Below are 19,360 nucleotides of genomic sequence, written 5' to 3' on the forward strand. Positions count from 1 at the left end.
TCCGATAACACTGTAAGACCAAACTTTACGCACCGCAATGTAAAATTTTTTTTAAGCGACTCCGGCCGACTGCCCGTCACGGGATAAATAATAATTATTTTTTAAAAATAAAAATTCCTAGATACTCTCCCAATATAGCCATTTATCGTATCGTAAAATTGAATAATTATATTCACTCAGAATTGAAAAAAAAATCGCAAAAATCTGTTTTTTTTCAGCCTCTGAAACCATCCTGCCCCCATAACTTCGTTGTTTTTCAAGTTAGAAGGATGGGAGCTTCAATGGATTTAGGCAAAATAATTCGATATGCCAAATTTCATAAGGTTCGGCCGACTATATACGATCCGCTATATACCTAATAATATAAGATGCGTTGCGCCACCTAGCGGACTGCGACTTAACTGCAAGGGTATATAATCTTCGGCTCCTGCCGAAGTTAGTTTTCCTTTCTTGTTTTTATTTATTTTTATCTTTTCAACGGTGTAATATTTTTCAAGCCTTTTGCTAGTTTTTTGTTTTCCAGAAACCCTTCTTTTTTTAAGGGGTTAGGTGGGTTGGGCGGCTTCAAAAAAATCGATTTTTTTAGTTTTTTATAAAATTTTACAGAAGAATATTCTCCCAAATTTTCAAGTCGATTTGACACATTCCTTGGCGGGAAAATCAAATTACGTCAACTTGAAGCACCACCAGAGCCACAGCGAACTCAGCTTGCTGGAACAATCCTGGTGAAATCGGCAAGCTCACACAGCTCCATAAGCGTGAGTAATTACTAAAACAAACCACCTTGAGGATAGAGCTGAGCTTTCCTCCTTTTAAGATTTGGAAATGTAGCGACCCGGTGGACGTTTTCTTACCAGAACTTTCGTTTGTCAAAGCGTCACACATAAGACCCGAGTTCCTGCCATGCGCAGAACATAGATCAACTACTTGCAAAGGGGGTTTTAATATTAGTTCACAAATTTTATTGTGAAGCTTAGGTATGCATATAAGAAGATCGCCCGAGCGTGACAAGGCAGGGCGCACATGCGCAAAGATCGAAGAGGGGATTGCGATAATCGACCACATCCAGCTGCTGTAAAATTTGTGAATTTGATCTAATATGTAAAATATAGAATATCTGTTTCTGACTTTGGACCCAAAAATATTCTTCATAACCATTGCCATTCGAAGAGATAAGACCTATTCATACATGGGACATGGCTATATCGACTCAAATAGACAACCGATAAAGATAGTAGATCGCATCAGTCGACATATAGACTATTTTTTGTTAAGAAATAATTATTATTTATCCCGTGACGTGCAGTCGGCCGGAGTCGCTTCAAAAAATTATTATCTTGCGGTGCGTAAAGTCTGGCCTTAGAGTGTTATCGGAAATAAGAAAATTGAATTGATTTACATAGAATATTAGTTTCTTGTGCGGATGAACGAAACCATTTTGAAAAATATTCGATTTTGAATTTTTGGCGCGGTTGTAAAGTCAGAGGTATCATTTGTACATAAAAATTAACCCATTATTGCCCGTAAAAATGGTAAAAAAAAATTAAAAAAAAAAACGTTCGTTCATCCGCAAGTATTTATTGTATTACAGATGTGTGAAAAATTTTATTTAGATCCGAGCATTACTTTTTGAGTTACGTTACGCACCGACTTGAAAAAGTTGTTTTGAGAAAAACGCATCTAAAGTTTTAAAAGCAATTGAAAGTATATGGAGAGAAAGAAACTAGAAAATCGGTATCTCAGCAAGCTTTAGTCCGATCGACATGAAACTTTCACAGGATATTCTTGAGATAATGTTCTATTATATAAAAAATGTCTGAAAAAACAAGTTTTTTGAAGTCTCAAACCATCCTGCCCCCTTAAGAGCGGCACTAACCTACGAAAATTTTAAAACTTTTGAGCTAATATAAATATTTATATTAAAACATTGTAAACAACGAACTGCGTTCCCTATAAGAGGGGAACTTATAAACTTGTCTTAATAAAGTAAGTCTCGAACAACAACCGAAAAGTGTTTGTTACTCAGCGCCATAACTGCGTTACATCATATATTCACCGTGTTGATCCGTCATTCCAGCACCACCAAAAGGGCCCTATTCGAAAAATTTTTAATTTTAATGATATACGATGTTTAGCTTTATCTGCAATGTAAATCCTCTTTTGGCCAATGCAGATTTCAGTGCGTTTTTGATTATTTTTAAAAATATTGTTAAATTATGATGTAATACTTAATAAATCAAAATAAAAACTTATATTATTTTTGGCACTCAAGGCTAAGTACTTTCTTTATAGGATCGCCTTAAAAGTATTAATTTTGCTCAATGATCTATGTTTCCTATTATTCCTTAAAGTTTCTATTTGACGACCAACTTTAAGGGAATATCAACTTCGGCTCCACCCAAAGTTAGCTTTCCTTTCTTTTTTGAAACAATTTGTTTGTTTGTTAAATACCGGAGGCAAAATATGTTGGTAGTGACAGAGCAGAGATTCATAAACCTTTGATAGCAAAGAGAAATTATTAAACTACAAAAGTGTTTCAAATGTGGAGTAATTAGTATTTTAAAAATTGTTGAGCTATCAGCGTTTTGATAGCGACCGAATTAATAAAGAATCCACAATTTAATTTCAATAATTTTATTGGGTCAATTTAACCCCAAAACAACGCCAGCGGCCGATCCAACGGCAACGCCAGCGGCCGACAATGCCGAATTACAAGTGCTAAAACCTAAGAGCTTGCGCAGAAGCTCCACCAAAGCTCCCAAACTGCATGCGCTACAAAAGAACAACAAAGCGCATGCGAATCTGGGAGAAACAAAGAATATGGAGCAGCTGATAACGGGCAATTAGTGGACCGCTGCGGCTGGTTACACTGAGCGAATAGAAATAGAAATAATTATGATTTTTGATGCTGGCACAAGTCCCAACATCCTCCCCCCGTTGAATTCCATCTTTCAACAAAAAATCCTTAGGGGCATGGGGCAGCTTCATCACATAATATTGCTGATGATCTCAAGGTCCATAATTCTCAGTTGCAGGCTGCCGTGTCCATCCAGATCCAGAGAGCGCTCGAGCCAAGCGTCAACAGAGTGGCGAGAGTGGAAGGAAACATCTTTCCGAAATTGCGCGTAGGCGCACCTTTCGATTGCAGGATCGGGCGAATAGAGCGAATAGAAATAGAAATAATTATGATTTTTGTTGCTGGCACAAGTCCCAACATCCTCCCCCCGTTGAATTCCATCTTTCAACAAAAAATCCTTAGGGGCATGGGGCAGCTTCATCACATAATATTGCTGATGATCTCAAGGTCCATAATTCTCAGTTGCAGGCTGCCGTGTCCATCCAGATCCAGAGAGCGCTCGAGCCAAGCGTCAACAGAGTGGCGAGAGTGGAAGGAAACATCTTTCCGAAATTGCGCGTAGGCGCACCTTTCGATTGCAGGATCGGGAGCCTTCACGGCTGGAGCAGCAGCCACCTTGGCAGCTGCAAACGGCGGCAGCAGCGATGCGGACGACCTCCCCCCATTGGAAGGGTGCAGGCTAGAGTTCAGAATGGAGTCAGACCTGGGTGCTGACTTAATCGGCAACGGTGACAATAATCCAAATCCCGAGCCAGATGAGGGATTAAGTTCAGCAGCTTCCAAAAATCCATCGCAGACAACTGCCAGATGCGACGTTGAAATAGCGACCACGGGGGGAGCGGTGGATAGCAGGGGCACTGATGAGGCGCAATTGGACACGTCCTGGCTATCGTGATCCTTGTTCAGGTTTCGCTCCAATTTAAAAACCTGAGAACCCGATTGGATGTCGCAGTCCAGCGGGTAATCCTGACTGCATGAGCGACGCTTTTCCAACAGACCATCCTGCACCTTCACCACCGCTATGGTTGGTTCTGCCATTGACGAAGCAGTGGGACCATTTGGGCCGTCGAGACAAGTGGAGTGTGCAGGTACCCTCATGGAGTGCTTTGCCATTCCCACCTGAATGTCAAAGCGCACATCAGCGGCAAGCTGGGAGAACTTCCAGCATAATTCACTCCCAACTTCAACAGAGCTCAATCGCTCTAACTCATCCTGGAGTGTGGTAAATTTCTTGCGCAACGCAATTTCCAACGGCTCCAGTACCATGATGGTCAAATCTTCCTTCTGAACTGCAGCCTTGACCTTGTTATGCAGGGCTTCCATCTCCTGGTAGGTCACCTCTGCTCTTCGCCGCAAAAGCCTTTCCCTGCTTGCAGGAACCGAGGCACTAGCTACATCTCCAGACTCCATTATGCAATTTGTTTTTGTGCAAGGTGCAATGCAATGGAAACAATAGCAACAAGTTTTCCTTTGCAGGGTTTCCTTTAAGCACTTTAATGATCACAAATCAATTAGAGCGCGATCACGTCGGGGTCACCAATGTTGAGCTATCAGCGTTTTGATAGCGACCGAATTAATAAAGAATCCACAATTTAATTTCAATAATTTTATTGGGTCAATTTAACCCCAAAACAACGGCAGCGGCCGATCCCAACAATGCCGAATTACAAGTGCTAAAACCTAAGAGCTTGCGCAGAAGCTCCACCAAAGCTCCCAAACTGCATGCGCTACAAAAAAACAACAAAGCGCATGCGAATCTGGGAGAAACAAAGAATATGGAGCAGCTGATAACGGGCAATTAGTGGACCGCTGCGGCTGGTTACACTGAGAGAATAGAAATAGAAATAATTATGATTTTTGATGCTGGCACAAGTCCCAACAAAAATCTTTGAAATTGCTGAAAATATAAAATTGCCTCATTAATTGGCAGCGTCAATTTTTTTCCCATTGCTTTCCAACATGCTTATAATAAGACTGCAAACATATCGCGCCCTGTGACTAATATGAAAAATTAAAAGAAAATAGAGAAGAAAAATCCGTCTGCGCATACTATACTAATCTGAATCACTCTTTCACTGTGACCACAAAGCCTAAGAAAAAAAAATGTTTAAAAAATCGCATAAGCAGCGAAAAACAAAGAGATCTTGCCATTCACTGAGAGGAGAAAGTAGTGTGTTGTTTCGTTTATTGTTCTTTCAAAACTCGAATGAGTAGTAATATAGTGCCTTTAAAAATCAAAGAGAACTTTTTTATAGCAACAGTTTTTAAAAAGTGTTTAACACTACGATTCCGCATCCACACTTTTTTACAAACAAAAATTGTTCCCCCTAAATTTCAAAAACCATTTTTCCCAGTAAAAATATGTTTTTTCTAAAGCTAGGGATCTCTAGAGACTTCTAATGAGAGCAAATGGAAAATTGCTTACCCTTTGCGGGTCGCGCTGCACAAATTTTCTGGCCCTATACTCGCGAGTTATGGAAAATGAGAGTTGCCCACGACTAGATTAGATAGAGAGTTTCAAAAAACATTCGGGCCATTCGGCTGCTTTCGGCATTCCGAAAGCAAACTATTTCCTTCCCATTCAGGACTCAATATTCGGACTCAATACAAGAGAATGGAAATTAACGAATATTCTTTCTTAATCTTTTACTAGTGAGTATTCGTTTTGTGTTTTGCTCTCATTCACATCTTTTTGTCTTATAAATACTTATTCAAGGGGTTTATTTATTTTGAATAATAAAAAAAAAATTCATAATAGAAATCATTTGATAATAGAAATTTATAAATGCGTATTTCTCTTTTTAATTTTATAGACCCGAAGAACTGCCGCTTGGCTTGCAGCAAAAATGACTACCGATTGTCATTCTGTAGCGGTGTTGTCCGGTGATTTAACTGTTGAGCAAAGACTGGCTGTTTTAGATCGATTTCGTTCTGGGCTGGAAAAAGTTCTAATAACTACAAACGTTTTATCAAGAGGTACTATTTATAGAGGTACTATTTTATAGTCTATATTCTAATTTAAAAAACAACCAATATTTATTTGAAGGCATTGATATTGAGCAAGTTACAATAGTTGTAAATTTTGACTTGCCAGTAGATGTTCGAGGAAATGCTGATTGTGAAACATATCTCCATCGAATAGGCCGAACTGGACGTTTTGGTAAGTTACAAATTAAATAAATAAATTATTACAAAAATATAAAAGAAACGGTAAAGGACACTTAGACGTAGCTAATACTAAACGCGGGTCAAAAATGAAAAAATTTGTAAACGCAGTGAAGCAGACATCTTCGAAGTATATATATTCTTAATCACGATCACACCTTGAGTTGATATATTCTTGTCTGTCTGACTGTCTACCTGTTTCTACACAAACTAGTCTTACAGTTTTAAAACTATCGACTTAAAACTTTGCACAAATTCTTCGTTCCTTTGCAAGCAGTATATGTTAGGTAAGTTGGAACGGGACAAGCCGGGATTGGTGGACTATATCCTATAGCTATAGCTATTTTTGTGCTACTATAACACAGTGTTACAAAAAAAACAAAAGTGAATGAACTTTTGAAGTGACAAAACCATGTTTGAAATATTTGTAACACCATCAAAATCTTGATTTATGGTTAAAAAACCTTTTTTCGGGACTTTTTTGCGCTTAAAAATTCCTGAACGCGTTTTTTCAACCGATTTCAAAATTTTCGGTGTTTTTCAATACTTAAATGTTGTAGCTTTTGAAAAAAATAGATCTTCGATTTCGTTAAACAAAAAGGACAACATTTTTACACTTGAAACCATTTTGATGCCAGTTTTTCGGTACAACTTATAAAAATTCTGGCAAAAATGACGCCACATATCAATGTTTTCTCATTAATTCTGAATAAAACGAGACAAAGACCAGATATCCCGACCAGATAAAAAATTCCTACTATGTCACTTAAAAAGTTCATTCACTTTTGTTTTTTTTTTTGTAGCACTGTGTAATCATTATGCTCTGATCGAAAAAATAAAAATAAAAAATAATCATTATTTATAATTTTTATTTTTTTTGCTCCAAAAAATAACACTTAATTCATGATTGCGGGCCATGTATTACATTTTTTGGACATATGAGTACATATCTCAATAGACCAGGTATATAGGTCCAAATTAACATTATGATTTTTCCAAGTACACTCCTCCAAACCATTAAAAATTAGAACAAAACAGATATATATTTTAAATGTTTAAAAATGTATCACCGTTGGTCTCGGCGAAGTTTTTAGTCAAGCGTTTTATTTCCTCACAAAATTTCTTCGTTAATTTTGTTGAGGATTTGAGGTGTCTATCGATAAAGTCCTCAAATGTTAAAAGTTATCCAACTTTCTCTCTGGGTATGTTGAATACCAACGTGTGGACACACCGAGTTCTGGTTGCGGGAGAGATTCATTTCTATTATATGAAAAAATGAAAAAATTGAGTCAAATAATTTGACTTATATGTGAGAAAAAAAAAACTCATACATATGTCCAACACGTTTAATACTAGACATCTGCATGAGTGGCAAAAAACACACATTCAAATGTACAATGCTAAAAATGATTTGAATGAATTTGAGAGCAAAGCCAACATGATGTGAGAGGGTTGGGTTTCTTACGCTTAACCATTTTTACAATCATTTGATAGAAGGAAACGAATTGAGTGAATTGAGAACGTTGAAAACAGAGATGTTTCATTCGAATGATTCGAGTTGTAAATGTAAATAAAAGGAAAAAAAACAAATTAAATGCAGGGAATTTTCTTCGAGTCCGAAAAGACTTTAATCATGTTCGACCAACGATCAGTTACGATTACGGGTTTGATTACTTCAAGGTCACATCCAAAGTCCTTCAAAATCGCCTCTATTTTTTTTCTTTATATTGGCACCTTGATAAAGAAAAAATTTTAGTTATACTTGTAACATAAAGAAAGAGTTAACAAACCTGGGCTGGGCGAGTCCCTAAACAACTTACAGAGGCGGAATAAGCAAAAGCCATCTTGCATTTAATAATGCACTAATTTACACAGAGTAATACACACAACCTAAAAATCAAACTTTAAAAAACTAGGTCTACAAATATATATATACATACAAGCTCGTCGGCTTCTTTTATAAATTGGTTGCCCATAATGCCGTCTTTTTGTTGCTGCTCATTTTTTTTTTCTTTTTTTTGATATTAAGTTAAAAATTGTTAAAAATTTGTAGACAAATTTGTTGCAGCTCTCAGAAAGAATTGTGCTCGAATGATAAGAAACAACTCGAAGGATTCGGGTATACATGACATTGACATATTTCTCATTTGACTTTTCGTCTCGTTCATTCTCTGACGTCTCAAATTACGAGAGGAACCCAAGCTTACATTCATACAATGTCATTTCATTTCCATCATTCCACTTACTTCATTCTATTCGATTCGAATGTACTCTGTTAGACGTATGTTATGAATGTAATCATGCAGATGTCTATTTAATACATAGCCCGGAATCATGAATTGAGTGATATTTTTGAGCGAAAAAAAATAAAAATCACAAATAATGATTATTTTTAATTTTTATTTTTTCGCTCAGAGAATAATGATTATATAATATGTGATTTTAATTTTTCGCTCAGAAAATAATAATTATTATGTGATTTTTAAAATAAAACTCATAATGATTACGGTCCCTGATAATTAATTTTTATTTGATGTGTACTAAAAATAACTCAAAGTAAAATAGTCATTGATAAAAAAATAAACTTACAAAAAATAACTATTTTGAATCCCAAAATAAAACTCTTAATAATGATTATATCATGATTTTTTATATTATTACTCCAAATTAAAACTCATCCCATGTTGAGTTCTGTTTTAATAGTTTTGCAGAGGGTATTACAATTTTGGACAAAAGTTTGCTACGCAGCTAAGGAGACATCTTTATTACATCTTAATCTTGATCAGGATCATCTCCTGAGTTGATATAAGCATGTCCGTAGGTCTTTTGATTTTACGCAATTAAGTTGAAAGTTTTCGCACACATCTGTCTTTCCTTCCGCGTAGCACGCATTCGGATCGGCCGGGATCCAACTATATTCTATAGCTGCCAAAAAACTGATCGGAAATTCGGATCGGTGTTTATATCCGGTACCCATCTCTATGGATAAAATTCGTACAATAATTAATTTAATTTTATATTACGATAAAAAACATAATATATATTAAATACAATATTATAGAATATTTCGGCTACAAACCAGCAACCGGTTTATATATCCCTTATTAGTAAAATTTTTGTGACCTTGACGAGATCCTTTAAACCCAGTTCCTGCTAAAAAAGCAATAGGATTTTTACAACAGTGTGACGTTGCCCTCCAATAGGTAGATTAAGGGTAGTGTGCCTAAAAGTCAATCAAAAAATGGTTTAGTTTCTTTGACTTCTCGCATAAAACATTCCCATCAGTCAGAAACGAACAACATAAAGATGGAATTGAGGGGAATTTAAAATACCCTAACCCTAATAGGGTTAGGGTATTTTATCCCCAAAATATTAATAGAGCCAGTCGTTAATGCGGCAAGCGCTTAAGACCTCCTAAATGCGGAATTATAAAATGGATAAGCCGAGTCGAAAACAAAAGGCGTCCTAATTGTAGGCGAAAGTATCCATTCTTCTCTATTCATTCATTAAGTAAGCTGAGGACTTCCGGATCAATTGCGGGAATATACCGACACCTTCGAAAGTAATCGTGATAAGCTAATGCAAGGCACGAGTCGGAAGGAAGAACTTCATGAATCACGTTCATGAGCAATCTCGTGTCCTTGTCCACATGGATAAACAATAAGCTTGATTATGTCGGCGCCAGAGAGTTTAAGGCATCCGAGGGAACCCTAAGCGAACTACTAAAGTCTTTATGTCCTAGTCCTATGCACTTGACAGTCTATAAGGTATTTAAAAACCCAATAGACAGTTGATATAACAAGCTGGCATACCTACAGCTGCTAGCAGAGGGGCAGAATGCGCTTGTGGGAAAGCCCAACGATAAATTGCGTTGATGCTCCAGTGCCCCTAATAAACATTCCAAAATTTGGTGGGGAACCAAATAAAATGGAAACAGTTAAGAAAATTTGGTACCTTAAATTCGGTCTTTCTGGACTTAATTAAGACACCTATTTACACGCATAATAATCGAATAATATGACAATCTTCGGCTCATTGCAAATACAGTTATCCGTCGGTTACAACAAAGTCTCTGACAGTGCCAGATCAATACAGGAGCTGTACATAAACACCCTGCAAAATTTTTCCTTAATAAAGATACTATGCATCAAATTAATCACAAGGGATACTTTTCTAGTTGTCTTGCTTACCGATAAGCTTGACATGGCATAATTTGAGCAGACAATTGGAAACTCAGTAGCCCCTACAAACTATGCTGGAATTCCTAGAGCAAAGATATATAGTCTTGAGCTTAGGAAAGACAACGCCATCATCTAAAAATGAGTTTCAAAATCTGACGTGCACTTCCAGAACGTCGGGACGACAAGCATTGTGCGAATGTGTGTCAACTGTTTAAAAATCGACCACAAATCAAAAGAAAGTAAAGGAAAAAAATTGTTTCTCGTGCGACAAAAAGCCTCAAAGCCTCAGGAGACTTAGGATCAAAAATCAATTCAATCACTTAACGGCTAGTATCGATTTTGTCACTAAAATGTTACCGATACACAGCTTCAGATCAAAGAAATTGGATAACAACCAAGCTCTACGGCTCTATATGGATTCATCATAAAATTCGAGGCAAACGACCTGTCAAGGCCTGTATCGCAGTTTGTTGTTTCTCCACAATGGTTCAATTCAAGTTGGTTAGTGATCTTATAACACTTGCCTATCTACGTCTATCGACGTCTTTCCTTGGACGTCAAAGGAAATGCTAGACGATCCATTCCCATAATGCAAAATTCTTTTTTTGGAGGCAACAATAAATTAAAAGTGATTATTCTTGAAAGGCGCTAGCGCCGAGAACCACCATGGTCTGCTGCTTCGAGCTGCTGCTGCCCATTCCCTTTTTAGAACAGGACTTATGTTACGCCCTGGCGGCCAAGGTGAACGTTTCAACCAAGGCGTTAAGACTTTCTATAGTTTCGACGTTTCGACCCTTAGAGCTCAGCAAGGAATACTTCTCCACCCAGACACCTCCCACCTGCCTTGGAATTTGAGGGATCATTGCTACCATTTCCGGACTTTTTTGGTAGTTCCGTTCTCTAATTTTGTTTTATTGGTTGAAAATTGTTCACATATTTAGACCCACTAATGGTTCATCCGGCGGGAAAGGGTTTATCCGTCAAGACATATCGTGCTATGATAAGCGTGGTTGTAACTGGCTTCGGCAAAGACATGACCTTACCATGACCTGTTACCAGGCGCCCTCACGTGGAGACAATTGTCGCACTACCAGTGGTATACATTGAGGCATGCAGAAAGACTGGCGTGCTGGCACCGCTATTGTAACCGTTGGTTGACCACTAGGAGAACATTAGGTCATGAGCATTTAATATTAAGTTACAAAAACATAATACATATTAAATAAAATATAAGGTCATAGTCTAAATGAAAAACGATAACTTAAGAACCTAAAACTACAGTAGCTTCAATCCGGAACGGCAGCAAGAACTGCTGATATTCCAATATAAAATAGGGTAACAAAATCAACACTTTTTAAATTTTTAATTTATTATTTTTACGTTTTTCTATATTTTAATATTACCACCTAAGCAATATCTATGTATTCAATATTGAACTTTTATATTACTAAAGTCAGTCTAAAACAAGAAAGGAAAGCTTACTTCGGGCGGAGCCGAAGTTTATATACCCTTGCAGTTAAGTAGCAGCTTTTATTGTTATGTAAATATCGGATCGTATATAGTTGACCGGTCCTTATGAAAATTTCATTGATTCGATAATCAATTTTCGAATAAAAATGTTGGGAACAGCCTCAAGCATCTTTAAAAATAGCAAATTTGTGCCCTTTCTGATTGTTCAGTTATATGGTAGCTATACGATGTAATCGTTCGATCCTTATGATTATTTTTCCCAAAATGAAATCTGTACCAAGTCCCATCTTTCTAACTTAAAAAACACTAAAGTTATGGCATTTCCGATCAATCAGTTATATGGCAGCTGTAGGATATATTCAACTTATATACTACCGTTCCTAACGTTCAAGGACAAGAAGGATGTGTGCAGGAGATGATCCTGATCAAGAATATATATATGTCGGAGAGGAGGTAATTAAGTCTTTTGTTAGACATTAGACTTTAAGGTGTGACCATTGGTCGTGCGGGAATATATCAGTCCTGGTATGATGAGGACTTAGTTTGCGAACTAAGGTCGTGTGTGGCTTCGTTGTGTTGCTAGATCTGGTCCTTCTATTCCTTTTTTCATCTCTGCTTCGTATTGAGCTAGACGTGTGGACTTTACTGCTAACATTATTTGACAAAAGATGAGCAACAAAGGCAACGAGGACTCGCTGCATCAGCCAGATCATGGCATGGAACACCACCAGGGGAACGAACAAAGAAATCCCGATACTCCGCGAGGAGAAGGCTTAACTTATCCGACATATACTTTATAGGGTCGGAGCTGTCTCCTTCACTGCGTTGCACACTTTTGACGAAAATCATAATACCCTCTGCAAGGGTATAACAAATGACTGATCTCAATTTTTTTTCCACTTCAAATTTGTTCAAGTTTAAGTGGGTTATTTAGATCGAAGTAACTCACACTGTCGGTGAGCGAGTGGATGCAACACTGGTATAAACATTCTTCTTCCGCAGGGATAAAAATTTATTTACTGATCTACTGCATGTCAGTTGCGGACATTCGGTTATTGACTGTAATCCAGTTAACTTGTTAACTTATACCAAATTCCTTTTCAAATAATTGTGGTTTTATTTTTTCTTTTGTAGGTAAATCTGGAATTGCCATAAATCTTATTGATGGAGAGAAAAGCATGGCCGTTTGTAAAGCAATAGAAAACCATTTTAAAAAAGAAATACAAATATTAAATACTGACTGCGCCGATGATATAGAAAAAATTGGAACATAATCCATTTATATAATGTAAAATAAAAACAAAATTTGAGATCCCATTTATATTAATATTAAATTGGATAGTTGGAAATAAATTGAAAACAATTATATAATTCTGCGCTGTTTATTTAAATATACCTGCATCTGTCTTATTAACGAAGAAAACCTTATTAACGAAATACTATAGTCTGTATAGACTGCGTCGATAATAATAGAAATGATGCTTAACTATTCAATGGCTATGTTCAGTTACCGAGGGTTTTCGGGAGTTTTACCGCGAGAGAGCGAGACAACGATCGCGCATGACGGCAGATGCAGGTGGCCGATCGAATGCACGAGAGCGGGTGTAGCGAATAAACAATTTCAATAAATGATTGCCTGCCAAACTTTCCGGCGGCTGCTTGACCCGACATACTCCCCCCATTGGAAGGGGCATGAAGGGGCTGCAGGCACAATTTATTGACTGCCCGCCTTATAGCTCCGGACACCGCCCTCAGCAGCGCACCCGACACACTCCATCATCGTCATCTTCATCTTGCTGTCACTGCAGCTGGGCGATGGCATCTCGGTAGCCATTTCGCTGCCAAAGTCCAAGAGCTTCACATCCACTCTGGGGAATATATGACCTATCACACTAACCACCACTGTGCAGATCCCGGCCAGACGCTTCTCCATGTGCTAATCGATGTGACGACGGTGTCTGTAGTACTTCTCCTTCTCGTTGACCACTTTGCGAAGGCGTGATGAGACTCCACCTTCACCGGCTTCGTTTGAGGCTGGACGAGCAACTCTGACTGCTCAGCTGCCATGAGGACCGTTCCATCGTCAGGGCCTCCGCCTCCACAAACAATCCAACCGAGCCGAGTTTTTTGGATGGAGGGCAAACAAGGAGACAGATGAATTTTACCCACACAACGCAACTCGTAAAATAATCCAGCTCCAATTAGCAAATCAACTGGCTGAGGCTGGTGAAAATGAGGATCCGCTAGCTTTACATTGGCGGGGATTTTCCAAGAGCTGACGTCCCATGCAAAATTGGGCTGAAGGTTAGTGATGTTGGAGGCTACGATCGGAGTTAATTGCGCCGAGTAGTAGTGCATTGGGATTGCAAGCTGACTTGCACAGAAAACTCATCTGTAGAGAACCCTGCGCCTCCTATACCGGATACAGTCACCGGAGACGTTATCTTCCGCAGCTGCAGCTGGTCCGCCAGCCTGGAAGTGACTAGATGCACCTGCGAGCCAGAATTGAGCAGCGCTCGGCAGGGCAGTAGAACTCGAGAGCGGTTCCTAACCAGAATATTGGCAGTGTCTAGCAGCACCTCATGACAGCGGCGGACGCTGAACGAAAAACAGCGTCACTTGATGCGGAAACCTCGGGAGAAAGGTGTTGGCCGTCCACAAGCACGGCAGCTTGACGCATTGCAATGCCGAAATAGGTGCCCAGATCCAAGGCAGTTACGGCATAAATCCATCGACTAACTTCGCCTGAAGGATTCTCAGGCGACAAGCTTAAAAACCTTGGGCAGGAGTTTATTATGTGAGAATGGCCATCACAAATCATGCATGAAATCCAAGGAATCCGAGCTTGCATTTCCTTCCACTTAGACTGCGTGGCATCATCAACCTTCTGCAACAGCACTTGGATTATGATGCAGCTAGCAATCTGCTTCGTTGTGCCCATGCTTGCCAGGACTCGCACATGCGAATTCAATTTGTCCGAAAGCTCGTGAAGCCTCATCGCCGATGAGGATTATACGGCCCTCAGGTGCATTATCTCATTAACATGAGCTTGAAAAATAAGCCTGTGATTACTAAACCTTTTGTTTAGCAACTCCGTTATAATTTTCGTCCGTGAGCTCCAACGATCGAACAGTCTCCAAGGCAGATTTACGAAGGCAGGACCGCAACCGCTGAAGCTTCTCGACCCAACTTATGAATGGGTTTGTATCCACCATGGTCGAGAACAGTGACCGGAATCCACAAAAATGGGAAGTGGTAGTGGCGACAAAGCCTGGAAAGTTCTGCCAAACGACGCATCAAAATTTGTGACAGAAGTAGCGTTGATCAGTGTCGAAGTCGCCGGCAACAAACTGGAGCGCCGCATAATCTCCTGGTCCAGGATGAATCGTGCCTCTCTCGCCGCATCTTTAAAGTTGACGCGCAGATCGCTCCTGAGCTTTGCAACATCCAGCTCGGACATCTCCTTGTGTGTGCTCTTGAAATCCCCGACGATGCCTTTCTCTTCGCTAAGCCGCACATTTATCATCGCCCCGGAAATGTCTCCACTGCTTTCAAGGAGGACAGCAATACTTGAAGGTCCTCAAAAAGACCAACTGCACTTTGGCTCCGGAATACTTTCCTTCCAGGAGAAGGCACACTCTAAAAACGGATTCATTTTCGCAACCAAAGTTTTATTTTAGTTTGTTTATTTATTGTCAGCTCACGACCCACTGTGCAACTTCTATATTATGGGGTAATATGTGTATGAGCGATTGTAGCACTCTGCAAACAGCGTATGTATGTATGTCAACAGATGTTAAGAATGCGCGAAAAAATCACAAACCGAATAATGTTTTTCAATGTTTTAATTGGTTTATGTTTATATATTTTAAGCCGCGCACCTCAAATTTTCAATGGACAATAATTCAACAATCTATTTTCCTAAGAAGTCACCAATTTTCAGTTACCGAGCGTTTTCGGGAGCTTTATTTAATGTTCCAAATCTAGGCTTTAATAAAAAACAAGGACCTTTAGATTTCTATGTATGATAACAATTTATTTCAATGATTTGGTTTATATATACAACATATGACATATGAATGTGACTGCGTAGGGTTGACGACCGAATTAGAATAAAATACGCGGGAGCGCGGCTCAACGATTGCCAGCGGTCGCTCAGTAACAATATCAAAACACAAGTGCAAATGATGATCTTTGAACATAAGGTCTTTCAAATTACAATAATGCATAGTGAGATAGACAGATCAAAATATAAGCTAATAACAATTCCAATTCCTATTATACTATTATTATTTTAAAAGGTTTGTCGCTGCTTGGTCCACCATCCTCCCACTAATAAAAATTCTGAAGGGGCAGCAGAAACATCATTGCAATAATTGTTTCGTCAGTTTTGCAGCTCGTGGAAGCGATGAGAGCAAGAAAAGGTATTAGAATTAGAATTACAAAATAGTATAACAAAATTCACACTTTTTAAATTTTTAATTTATCATTTTTGCGTCTTTCTATATTTTTATATTACCACCTAAGCAATTATATTAATAAAGTCAGTTCAAAACAAACCTATTCTGATCTCAATTCTTTCTCCACTTCAAATTTGTTCAAGTTTAAGTGGGTTAATTAGATCGGAGTAACAGAAAAAATTTTTCATTTTTGATATATACAAAACTATCATTTAAATCAGAGGTGCCCCCAGTTCCCAAGGGTACACAAATACATTAACATGTACGAAGTGCATTTGCGTACGAATACGAATAATTTTCCGTAAGCACACGACTGTTTACAGGCGTTTACACTCGGTGAGCGAGTGGATGCAACTCTGGTTTAAACATTCTTCTTCCACAGGGATAGGTTAGGGCGGTGATGCAAGGGAGACATAGAAGACCCCCTCGCTTCCACTTGAGCCGCTAGGGCTCCTTGTGCTGACGCTGGAGCAAGATGCTACCCCCCCCTTCCTGTCCCTATGCCTAGACTACCTGTGGCGGCCCATGGTCCCAGCCTGCTTTTTTTATGAAGGCAACCAGTCCGCGTGTAGAAATCTCTGAGAGATCGTTAAGGTCCGAGAGTTCTTCGGACCCGAAGTGTTTGAGTCTGCTGCGTCCGAGTGCCGGGCAGTAGCATAAGAGGTGCGTTACCGACTCTATCTCCTCTTCATCCCTGCAGCTCCTGCAGAAATCATTGTGGGGGACTGCAAGCCTGGCCACGTGTTCGCCTATCAGCCAGTGCCCAATAATTGCCCCAATCGCTAGGCTGCATTCTGGTCTGGTGAGAGCAATAAGTCTCGCCGATTTTTTCTGAGAGCGTGTCGGCTAGATCAGCCGAGAGGTTCTACAGGTCTGTAGGTTTCTCCATTTCCTATTGGCTGCCACGTCGAAAAACTTCCTGCACTTTAGCCTGCAAGTAGCCAAGGGTATGCCTACAAGTTCTTTCTCCGGTAGGAGAGGGTTGGTAGTCCCAGCCCTAGCTAGTTCATCTGCAGCACAGTTTCCCTCGTGGTCCCTGTGACCGGGAACCCAAATGAGGTAGATGTCATGCTGTTCAGCCATCTCGTTGAGAGATCTGCGACAGTCATTGACTGTCCTGGAGTTGGATGAGAATCCGTCAAGTGCCTTGAGCGCTGCCTGACTATCTGAGAAGATACATATTGTACCCCGATTGCCCCTTAGAGCTGGGGATTCCAGTGCTTCCTTAATGGCTACTACCTCAGCCTGGAAAACACTACAGTGGTCGGGGAGTCTGAAGGACTCCTTTAGGCTCAGATGCTCACAAAAGTAACCGCCTCCCACCTGGCCGTTAAGTTTTGATCCATCTGTGTAGATATGAATGGAGCCCTCCGGCCTCCGGCCCCTCGAGGGGATTACGATTTTGTAGTTAGTGGTGGGTTGGTCGACGGGCACACAGTAATCCGTACCCCCCTCAGGCATGAAATGATGTAGGTCCAGTCTGGTATGACCGAAACTATTCTTGCTCCATAGATTCGCCTCTCGCAGTCTTATTGCCGCCAGTGTGGATATCTTTACCCCCATCAGTTCTACTGGTAGTAGGTCAAGGATGATATCTGAACCTCTCCCTGCATAAGGAGTTGTCAAGGGCTGGCCACCAGACCACAACTCCATAGAATAAGATTGGTCTGATGATCGCTGTGTATAACGGCAGGTATAGAGTGCTATTGGCGCTTTCTTAGTCCTATCAGCGGTGTTCAGCTTCCAGTCCAGTTTCCTGTCTAGTGTGATGCCTAGGTACTTCGCACTATCACTAAGAACTAGTGTTTCTCCTAGGAGCTTCGGAAGTCTTAGGTTAGGTATTTTGTACTTCCTGGTAAACAGCACGAGCTCTGTCTTGGACGGATTGACTCCCAGCCCGTTCCTTTGCGCCCAGGCCGACAGAACTTCGAGCTTCCCTGTCATTAGGTCGCAAAGCGTCTGTGGGAATTTCCCTACGAAGGCAATAGCAACATCGTCCGCGTACGCAATTATCTTACCACCCTCTAAGGATCGCAGTAGGCTGTTAACTGCCACGTTCCAGAGTAGTGGTGAGAGTACACCTCCTTGCGGGGTGCCCCTCTTGACGTATCTTCGAATAGTCCAACCTCCAAGAGTAGCCTCGACACTCCTGTTAACCAGGATCTGCCGTATTAGGTGAGTTGATCGATTGTCTATTCCAAGTCCCGTCAGTGCGTCGATTATTGAGCCCGGCAAGATGTTGTTGAAGGCCCCTTCTATGTCTAGAAAAGCAACAAGTGCGTATTCCTCAAAGTTGATCGCTCGCTCGGCGATCATAGTGATATCGTGCAGGGCTGTTTCTGTTGATCGGCCCCTTTTGTAAGCATACTGAGAGCATGAGATGACCCTTGGGTTAATGGTTAGTTGGAGATAGAGACTCAAGAGTCTTTCCATAGTCTTAAGGAGGAAGGAAGACAGACTTATAGGTCTGAAGTCCTTGGGGGTGCAGTGGGATGGTTTCCCCGCCTTGGGTATGAATACAACCTTCGTGCACAGCCACGCCTTTGGTATCATACCAGTAGTGAAGACTGTGCTGAAGATTTTCTTAATCCATTTCCTTAGGTTAATACCGGCTCTGGATAACTGAGCCGGTAGAATACCGTCCCATTTATTGCCCATTTAAGATTTCTGCCACTAAGTAGGTAGTTGAGTGGGCCCTGGTGACCCTGGCTACGCATCATCTGGGTTGTTCCTTCCGATGAGCAACCCGGGAAGTGTGCGTTGAGAAGGGTCTCCAGGGACTGCTGGCTTGAGGTTGTCCAGCGCCCCTCCGTGTTCTTAATGTAGCCAGCGATGGGGGCTGTAGTAGAGAGAATCTTTCTTAGGCGGGCGGCCTCTGATGTCTCCTGGATGTTTGTGCAGAAATTGGCCCAGGCAACCCTCTTTGCCTTGCGCAATTCTTTGTTATATTGCCTAAGTTCAGCTTTATAGGCTTCCCACGCCTCGTCTGTGTTGGTACGGTGCGCGTGGTTGAAGGCCCTACGTGCATTTTTTTTGTAGGGGGCTAACGACGAGGTCCACCACGGAGGCTTCTTCGATCTGTTACTACCTATTCTTTTCTTGGGGCAGGCCTTGTGGTAAGCTTTTGCGCTAGTCGCAGTAAGCTTATCTACCATGGCGTTGAGCCCCTCATAGGTCTCGATGGTCTCTGAAGGCGGTTCGCCTAAGGATCTATCTAGTATCTTTTT

The 19,360-nt window shown here is 40.4% G+C and overlaps 1 protein-coding gene and 1 long non-coding RNA gene across 4 annotated transcripts in view; one reads left to right on the plus strand and one right to left on the minus strand.

Annotated features, from left to right (window-relative positions):
• LOC6503257 (DEAD-box helicase Dbp80) overlaps positions 1-15,945 on the plus strand; it is a 102,382-nt gene extending 86,437 nt beyond the window's left edge. For 2 of the 3 annotated variants that reach the window (XM_032453868.2, XM_032453867.2), the window contains 3 exons: positions 5,671-5,848; positions 5,904-6,017; positions 12,808-15,945. In XM_032453868.2, the coding sequence (XP_032309759.1) occupies positions 5,671-5,848; positions 5,904-6,017; positions 12,808-12,947 (432 nt within the window). In that variant the 3' untranslated portion in view covers positions 12,948-15,945. The remainder of the gene's footprint in view (positions 1-5,670; positions 5,849-5,903; positions 6,018-12,807) is intronic. The other variant, XM_001965783.4, reaches the window with a different exon arrangement.
• LOC116655759 lies at positions 7,533-8,393 on the minus strand. The gene is made up of 3 exons (XR_004310805.2): positions 7,963-8,393; positions 7,813-7,912; positions 7,533-7,756 (listed from the first exon to the last, which is right to left on the minus strand). It is a non-coding gene; the product is annotated as an uncharacterized LOC116655759 (long non-coding RNA).
• Positions 15,946-19,360: the final 3,415 nt, after the last annotated feature.

This window comes from Drosophila ananassae, chromosome 2R (genome assembly GCF_017639315.1).
Source record: "Drosophila ananassae strain 14024-0371.13 chromosome 2R, ASM1763931v2, whole genome shotgun sequence".
Lineage (NCBI taxonomy): Eukaryota > Metazoa > Arthropoda > Insecta > Diptera > Drosophilidae > Drosophila > Drosophila ananassae.